The sequence below is a fragment of the Pinus tabuliformis genome, chromosome 4_2, assembly GCF_031772625.1.
Source record: "Pinus tabuliformis cultivar Carrire ecotype Pingquan chromosome 4_2, CPIR1, whole genome shotgun sequence".
NCBI classification, from domain to species: domain Eukaryota; kingdom Viridiplantae; phylum Streptophyta; class Pinopsida; order Pinales; family Pinaceae; genus Pinus; species Pinus tabuliformis.
Window position 1 is genome coordinate 1,145,851,445 of NC_142304.1, and position 9,657 is coordinate 1,145,861,101.

General features: G+C 34.6%; 1 protein-coding gene across 1 annotated transcript; it reads right to left on the minus strand.

Annotated features, from left to right (window-relative positions):
- Positions 1 to 5,336: 5,336 nt before the first annotated feature.
- LOC149173725 (uncharacterized) lies at positions 5,337 to 6,365 on the minus strand. The gene is made up of 2 exons (XM_089427987.1): positions 6,315 to 6,365; positions 5,337 to 5,927 (listed from the first exon to the last, which is right to left on the minus strand). The coding sequence occupies exon 2, from the start codon at positions 5,908 to 5,910 to the stop codon at positions 5,440 to 5,442; it is 471 nt and encodes a 156-aa protein (XP_089284113.1). The 5' UTR covers positions 5,911 to 5,927; positions 6,315 to 6,365; the 3' UTR covers positions 5,337 to 5,439.
- Between the last annotated feature and the right edge of the window lie 3,292 nt (positions 6,366 to 9,657).

A 9,657-nucleotide genomic window follows, 5' to 3' on the forward strand; every position in this document is an offset into this window, starting at 1 on the left:
AGTGGAGCTCTTATGGAACTCACACCACTTTCTCATGTCCTTTCTCAGCTTCGTAGCGTTGTTCTTTGCCTGCAACTTTGGTGGGTTGTCTTGGGTCACCCTGCCTTGGCTTTGTCCTTTGTTATGCAGTTTTGAGGCACCTTTCCCTTGCTTCGGATTCACAGATCCAAAGTCTTGATTCTTCTGTTTAAACTTTTGCTCAACCTTGATGACATATCGGTATGTCGTGCCGAGCGAGGATATGTTCAGGAATTCTATTTCTTCTTGGATGTACCTGTGTAGGTAGCCGCGATATTTGAGTACCAAATGTTGCTCTGAATCCATGGTACCTAACTTTATGCGAAGGGTATGGAAAATACTGGTAAACTCCAGCACGTCTTGGTCCCTTCCCTGCCGCAACGTGGTCCACTTTATGTATTGATCCTCATACCTTCCGACCGGGTAGTACAGCTCCTTCATGGCATCCCAGAATGAATTCCAAGTGGGTGCGGCTGAAAATAGTGAGCATGTACTTTCATCCTTCTACTCGCCTACTCGAAGTAGGTTTCCCACCAGTCCTTGACGTGGGGGCTGCATTGAGAAGAGAAAAAATAATTTTTTCCCTACTGGAAAAATCATGAACAGAAAAATAACCCTCTAGCAGATTTAACCATTTATCGATGGCATTTGCGTCTATCTAACCCTTGAATATGGGGATTTCAAAATTAACTTGTACTTTAAACGGTGTGGCATTTCTAGAGTAGTTGTTGGAAGCTGATGCGTCGCCCTTGGGTAGCCGCTGAAGGATCTGGGAAAAGCTGTCCATCATCGCATTCCTTTGTCACTCGAGGGCTTCTTCGAGCAAGATTTTGATAGGATCTCCTGCCCCCTCATCTTTCTTTTCATCCACCATGGGATGCCATCAGGATTTGGGAGGCTGTTCTTGCAAAGGTTCGACCAGTTCAAGCCCTAACTCCTTATATCCCGACCTCGTTAGGGACATGCAAAGAAAAACTAAGAAAAAAAAAGTAGACTGCTCTCAGACCACTGATATAGATTTAAACAGCAATGCAACAAATTATACAGATAACCATAAACACAGAGATGCAACAGAAATATTACTTCATTTCTTTAATGTAAAATATTGAAATATGCTTACAAAAAGAAATGGAAATAAACCAGCTAGGGCGATTGTAGCTTATCTCTAAGAAGAGATGTGGTGGCTACATGCCTCTGAACTGCCTTACAATGATGCTCAAGGCCCTTTTTATTATTGAACAATAAGAGCAAACCCTAAATAACGAAAACCCTAACCCGAGGAGATGTAACACCAAGAGTTTATGGGCCTCGTTGGGGTGAGTTGGATAGCCAACTTCTTAGGGTTGTGACTTGGTCATATTATCTTTGTTTGACGCGCATGATAACTCGTTGGAAAGATATCTCTAAATACTACGACGGAAAAGACGATTTTAGATAAAAAATTGCTGGCAGTAGATTTTCCAAAAAAAATGTCTTTCAGGGCCTCAAAACGGCTCCAGAATTTTAGGACACAAAAACTGCTAAAAATAGTAAAATATGCTACAATTGAGGAAACTAAAAAATTGAAAGAAGCAATGGTGGTGGTCCAAGTTGAATTGGCGGGTGGCCACCAATATCCACCTATATCACCAACATATCTGGTTTTCCCACTAGGCAGGTTAAGGCCACAAAATGTCTTTCATGAATGTAACTTTTTTTTTGCAAATGAATGAATTAAAAATCCTACTAAGTTTACAATATATATATATATATATATATATATATATATATATATATATATATATATATATATATATATATGAAACATACTTTATTCTGAAATCTTATTTATTATTAAATATTAAAGCATGATATTAGTGTGTCGATTTGTTTTATTTATGTATTTTTTTTATGAGAGATAAGACTAGGTGAAGTTAGCCTTTGGAACTTTGTAGTTAAAGTGGGACTATCTAGCATCATTTAGTTATTCTCCTATTATGTTTTTTGGTTAATTGAATAAATAGTCATATAACTATATTATGAGAACAACATAATTAGTTATATCAATAGATTTTGGTTATGTAATTCTTTTTTTCTAAGTAAGGTTAATCTATTAATATGATACAAAAAAAGTAATTACAGTGATTCTTGGCCACAAAGGAACCCGACCTCAATCAACACACATCCATGATAGTTGTCTGAGACTGCCCCAACAAAGGGGAAACTAGTCCAAATATATGTCTAGAATATATAAAAAATTTAGCCCACAGTTTATCCTGACTAGACCAACCGACCAAAACCAACACCAAAACCAACAGTTTGTCCTGACTAGACCAACCGACCAACATATTATCCTGAGGACACATAAGATTGGACAAAACTAAACCAAGAACTAAAAGAAATGCCACCTAGCAGACATGACACACAGCGCTAAGTCTTCCAGAGCAGTCTCCTCCACAATTGGACATGCCCAGTCATCTGGGTTTTCCGACTCACCACGTCCCAATGCCTGATGGCCTTCCTCCATGCTGCCAGCCTCAACCTGCGGGCCCAACGTGTCATCCAGACGGCTCTCCAAGGCCTGTGTGTCACTGTGAATGCCTATCTCAACATGCGAACTGCCAGTAATGGCTTTACTGTGCCTTCTGTTCTGACCTCCATCAACTGCCTGCTCATCATTGTTGCCCATGTTCTTGCTCGGGCCAGCTCTATTCGCCTCCTCTGTAGAAATGGTCATGGGAATATGCTGCTCGGTCTCTTTTGTAATGGAAATTGAGACAGTGGCTACAATAACCGAGCGGTTCAAGGAGCTTCGAAACCAAAACTGTGTTGTGTGTGGAACAGGATGCAGATGTAGAGGAAAGGCTGCAGTCCGAACAACTGCAGCTTCACGTCTTGAGCTGTGGAGGCCAGCTCTGCCTCTGCCACTTCTTGTATCCAAATACTGACCTACAAAACTGTGCTGGTGGGGATTTTCGGCAGAGGAGGCAGGGGAACGAGAACTTCCACCTCGCATGCCACCACATCTGCTGTGCATACAGTGGCAGACCATGGTGGATATGGGAACAGGTAGAGAGTTAGAAGGAGCAAAAAAGGAATTAACAGGAGAGCTTTGTGCGGAAATTACAGAGGGTTGGAGATCATGGGTCGAATTGCAAAGGTTTGTGTGGGAATGGTGGAAGCCATTACCCAAATCAATGCAGCTCACAAGCCAACATCTGCGCCCAGTGCTGGTGCATTCAATCGGCTCTCCCGCCTGCGGAGGGCATACACAGTGAATCAGGGGCAGAATAACAGGAAAGTTCTTCGGCTCCATGGTTAAGCGGGTAATGGCCTTGCCTCGACTTGAGCAGGCATTAAATGACTCTTGCGAGGTGCCATGAATGTCATTCATGGTGACCTTGGAAAGGTTGCAGAGGGCCATGTGGCCGCCCCGTCTGCCGTCACAGCTTAATTACCGTAATTAACACCCGCATCCGGGGGGTTATGTAATTTTTTTAATATATATGTTTTTTTTAATTTATAAATGGATTATTGCTAAAAGCCATCATGTTTATTGACAACTTATGTTTAATTAACAAGTGTTGAGAAATAAATATGTGATTTCATCCCCATTTTGTATCTATGATTTTTGCTTAATTAATCATTTAGAGATTGTTTAAGTGATTCATTATTAAAACGACGTAATTTTTTGTTTGCTTTTTAATATTTATTTCTTATATTGTCATGAGCGTTATATATCTATATATATCTATATATATATATATATATAGGAATATTACTATTTTTAATTATAAAATTTAGTATATTGTTGTTAATTGGATATATTTTGGATGGTTAGGTGAAATGTTATTATTCTATCTATCAAAGTTCAATTTTTAGAGGTGACAAATTCATTTCATAATGAATATATCTTTGTAATAGCTTTGAGCCTTTAATATGATAGTCTCTGGAGAATTGAAACATGTATATTCGTCATATAGAATAAAATATATTTCTTGAAGAAAGAAATATTACACTATTAAACCTTATTCTATTAAGATATCAAATTTTTGTAAACATAGAAAAACAACTATATTGTTATGTTCATAAAACTTAGGAAATTAGATCTTATGTTTGAGAAAAATTTTTGTTTAAATTTTTTTTGGTGCCCTTTATAAAGAAAAAATTTAATATGATGTTAATATAGAAGAAAATTTCATCTCGATATAACATCTAATAAAGAAACCATTAAAAAAAATTCATCCAAGTTTAAACCTATAACATTCCATAATGGAACATTTGTTTTTAACAATAAGATTCACTTAAGTTGTAACATATTCAACATGAACATGAATATAAATGATTAAACTATTATATTAATGTCAATATAAATGAAAATATGAATATAAATGATTAAACTTATATTAATGTCAATATAAATGAAAAGCATAGTTATATGTATATCGAATATAAAAAGGGGTACACCGTAATAAGAAGTATTCAATCAAGAATCTTTTCATTGTTTATGAGAGTTTAGTTCTGAAGATTTCTCAACGAGCATGGGAGTGGTGGCTAACATGGTATATTTATGTAGCATGAATATTAATATTAATCAAGCCTAACTTTATGCTTGTTTGGCCTGAAGGATGGACTCTAACATAGTAAAAGGTATTGTACAAGGTTCCTTTTGAATATCGATTCTTGTTTTCTTTTGAATATCGATCGTTTTCCTTAGTATTTCTAAGGTTTCATCATTGAAGATCTCGAATTGAAGTATTGTTAACGATGACACCTGTACTATCTTCTAAATCACTAATAAATCTCTGCAAAGAAGGAATATTCACAGTAATTACATACCACCTGTGACCTGAGAAACAATCTTAAATAGCAAGAAATGTTAAATGTCAAGAGCAAGAACGGATAAGGAAAAGAAACTACACAAGTCATGAACTGATAGGGAAAAGCTACTATAGAGTCTTGACATTAAATTTTTGGAAGCTATATTAAACTACAGATGATGTTGGTATTGGAATTTAATCTTTCTACACTGATTCTATGAAAAGCTCTTAGATTTGAACAGGCTTCACTTTGCCAGCTCATGACTATAAATTTCAGAGCCATAAAAACTGTTAAAAAATGTCAATTACATTTACATTAAATTGGTTTGTCTGTGAGATGAATTAGTGAGAGCCCATTACTATAAATACCCACAGGCATGATTGACAAAATTACAGCATATACAACATATATGGTGGGTGTCCATAGGATAACCCATTAATATATCTACAACCTTCTCCTTTAGGGTTATTATTCCAGTAAATCACAGGAGGCGGACTATAAATTTCAGAGCCATAAAAACTGTTAAAAAATGTCAATTACATTTACATTAAATTGGTTTGTCTGTGAGATGAATTAGTGAGAGCCCATTACTATAAATACCCACAGGCATGATTGACAAAATTACAGCATATACAACATATATGGTGGGTGTCCATAGGATAACCCATTAATATATCTACAACCTTCTCCTTTAGGGTTATTATTCCAGTAAATCACAGGAGGCGGAGTTTGGTGCAGGAAAAGGTGATTCGCAGATAACAGATCTGTAAAATGTGTTTGGCTTGCCTTCACCAGCTTGGTAAAACGACGCCATGAAACCTTCAGCTGTGAAAACAGAATAGCCCACCTCAAACGACGTACCATACCCAATACAAAACGAATCCTGACTCTCCTACTCCTCCTTGTCCTCGGCCTCCTCCTCCTTAATTTCAATAAGCCTCTCACTTTTCTGTCTGTCACTGCTGCTTCTGAAGAAATCCCATCTTCCTCTTCATAAACAACTTCTTCATTTTTCTCGATTCTTTCATACCGTCGGATGCCATGCCAAATCCTTGATAGCAATAACCTAGAAGAATACTGTTTGCTAACCATTTTTGGGAAATTTTTACCTGCCAAAAGATATTATTCAATTTAAAAAAAAAAACAAAATTTATTTAATTATAACTATTAAAAAAAAATTTCAGATATACCAATAATTTATGAAATCAACTATAAATAACTTATAGTTAAAAAAAAATCCTAGACATAGAAACCCTTTACCACTAAACATCTACGCTTCTAACTTTCTCACAAGGAATTGAAATATACCACTAACTTATTGATTAAACCCTTTACCACTAGACATCTACGCTTCTAACTTTCTCACAAGGAATTGAAATATACCACTAGCTTAAAGAGTCCAAACATTCAGACCCTTATAGGAATGGAACTGTATATTTCAAACCTTCTCACACGGAATTGAAACTCGACAGAGAAAATAATCAACTGTTTTCAACCTAATTTGAACCATTCGTTACTGGAAACTTCTTCACCATGCCACAACCCAAATTGCCACCAGAACAAGGAAGATAGATGATTATATCAATGCAACTAATGAGTATACCTATATATAGATACATGGTGATGCTGTTTAGCAACCATTATCAGTTTCTTCTACGGAAATTGTTATTTAATGCATGGTTAATGTTTATTGAGTATACAAGGACATGGACCCTGAGCTGATGTTAACAGTTTGTTTGTTTGTCCTTCCTTGGTAGGAAAGAGTAGTCCGGCCACAGCGTTAGCAGTCTCTATCTCGTTGGTTTATGTAACGTACAATTACGGTGATGAGATGCAATTTGTTGTGTGAAAGAAAGGTATATGGTCCAGCTGCATCCTGCTTTAGTAACTGAGTTTCTTGGAAGTTTCCTTTCCATTTATCTAGTTGGTTTATGTGATGTGCAATTAGTGTGATGAGATGGAATTTGTTATTTGAAAGAAAGGTATATGATCTAGATGCATCCTGCTTTAATAACTGCGTTGCTGGGGAGTTTCCTCTCCATTTATCCAGATAAACTTTAAATAAAAATCTAGCAGTGATTGATCTCGACCAGGAAATACAATTGAAAAACCTACTTTAACCTATTTCATGAAAAACCTATTTTAATCTATTTCATTTGATATGGAAAAAAATGATTACATAATATTTGATAACAAAAAAAATGGAGAATATAAATCTTATATAAATCTTACTAATATTAAAAAATGTTAATTTTTTAAATTTTCGAAACTCTAAATTGACAATGTCGATATTCAAAACCTCACAGATCCCTAAAATATTGTTTTCATTCTAGTTATGAAATGTGTAAATGGAATTAGATATAATGATCAACACAAACTTTTAGAGTTTTTAGTTAGTCAATTGGAATTAGATATCAGTATATATAACGATTTTTAAATATGGAATTATTATGAGTGGAGAGGAATCATTTTTTTTCACGTACAAATTTTTTAGAGCGTAATATACAATGTGTTATTTTTCATTGTTTAAATTGTATTTTTGAATATTATATAAAGTATATATGACCAAGTATAGGTTTTAAGAGTAAAAATATATTTTTTTTCATGGTATTTATGTAATTTTTTTAAAATGATATTTATAAATGTATACATAATTGACATCAAGAAGTTTTATAGTGCAAATTAAAATGTTAGTTAAAATAGATCTTCAAATAGTTTATTTAAATCTATTGTTGAAATACTTTTGAAAAGTATAAGATTTAAACATTTTACTCACACATTTTTTTTACTTCTAATTACTTTATAGCACATTCATTTGTTTATTTTAGCTGACATTATTTTTATGCATAATTTTTATTTTTATTTTAAAGGGGCACTAATCTACGGACAAACCCTAGATGTCCAAGTATCAATGTGCTCTCTATACAAGTGATGAATCTAGGTTTGGTCTATTTTGTGCTTCTAACATATTCATGCAATCCTCATACTTTGGAAAATTTCCAAGTGACTTAATGATGATGAGAATGATAAGTTTTGTAATTTAATTTTGTCTCCCATCTGAAAGAGGAATTCAACCTTTTCTTCAAAAGCTTCACACATTGTTCAACAGTTCTAGTGGAAAATTACCTTTTTATGTCAAGGATCATAGAATCCTTGATTTTAAGTATCTTTCCCTTTTCTTGACAATCATCCAAACAAATTTTTGCAATTGGATTTCTTCACATCCTTGGGTTAAACAAAAACTTTAGAGATCAGGCCATATATTGCATGATGTCCTCTACACATTTTTTACAGAGGTGACACAATGTTTTCTTAGCTCATATTTAGACTATCAACTATTCTTGACAATATGTCATTATATCTCAGAATGCTTGGTTGATACCTTTCTTTTCCTCATATCCTTTTGGTCTTTTTGTTGTCACTAAAAAAATTTCAAGATCTTCACAAGGTTCTAACTCCATTGGGCTTATATTGTATTTGAATTGTGAGTAGAGAGGTAACCCTTAGAAATGGTTATATGGCACAAACTACCTTTCTTGGATTGAGGGAGATATATTTTTTAATTTCAACCTCAACAAAACTTTTCTTTTAAACAAATACATATCTTGCAAGTAGATTTCTTGAAGAAGAATACTTTGTTGGCTTTGACACTAAATGAGGTAATTTGAATTTCCTTTTAAGATCCTTCGGTCTTGGAACCTTTTTCGACCTTCTCAAGATTAGTATAAAGGCCTGAGACTTTTTTGACCTTCTTGAGATTAGAATAGAGGCCCTCTAATTATTTCAGACAATGACTTCTATACATAAATAAGACTTTTGAACATTATATAACTTTGACCTTTATTTCAGAGTGTGTGATCTCAATGATCCTTCCTTTCACCAAAAGCTCTGGTATCATGTTGGTTTTTCAAGTGCAAATTATACAAACACTTTATTTCTAAAACTTGATAATTACTTCCAATGATGCAGATATTTATTAGTACTTCAATATATTATTAAGTAATTATACATTCATAAATTCAACCATGAAGACAATGAAATAGTAGAGATCACAATGCACACAAGAAACACAATGTTTGCCCCGGGAAAACCCACTTGGGGAAAAAACCCAACAACCTTATTCTTAGATAAATGTTTAGTTCAACATGAGATACATCAAAATTAATGCTTATGGGCACACTCACTCGCAAGATGCTTTCACAAACCACCAACAAGATGTCAAGTCCATCCTCTTTCACTTGTCCACAATATGTTCTTCTTCTCAAAGTATGTCTGTCATATCACGACCATACCACTATCATCTCATTATCATATCACAAACATACCATTATTATCTCACTATAATATCAAGAAGAGACTTAGATCAAACAACAAAGGTTCAAACTATAGATAGGCTCAAACTCATCACAAGGTCTCAGTCTATATCACAAAGCTCATACCAAAACTCATACTAGAACACAAAAATTAGATCATGCATCACAGAGAGCTCATATCATGACAAAACTTGGATCATATGCCACAGTAGCTCGGAATCTCATCACATAACTCGGATCATATGCTATAATAGCTCGAACTCTCATCAAAGAACTATGATCATATGCTACAATAGCTCAGACTCTCATCATAGAAGATAACTTGGACTTATTTTCTTCTTGATCCAGATCTTTTAACTTCAAGGATGCATTCAGAATTGCATATAAAAGAGAAAATTAACCAAGAAACTTAACACATGAAAAAGAAGTGGAAATCATAAAGAAACCATGAGATCAAAGGCACACAAATGATTTGATTATGAAGTTCACCCAATGTGGGCTATGTCTTGAGGCCCTGCTCAAAGTG

Coding starts and splice junctions, on each gene's coding strand:
- LOC149173725 (XM_089427987.1), bottom strand. CDS start 5,910: ATGGTTAGCAAACAGTATTCTTCTAGGTTATTGCTATCAAGGATTTGG.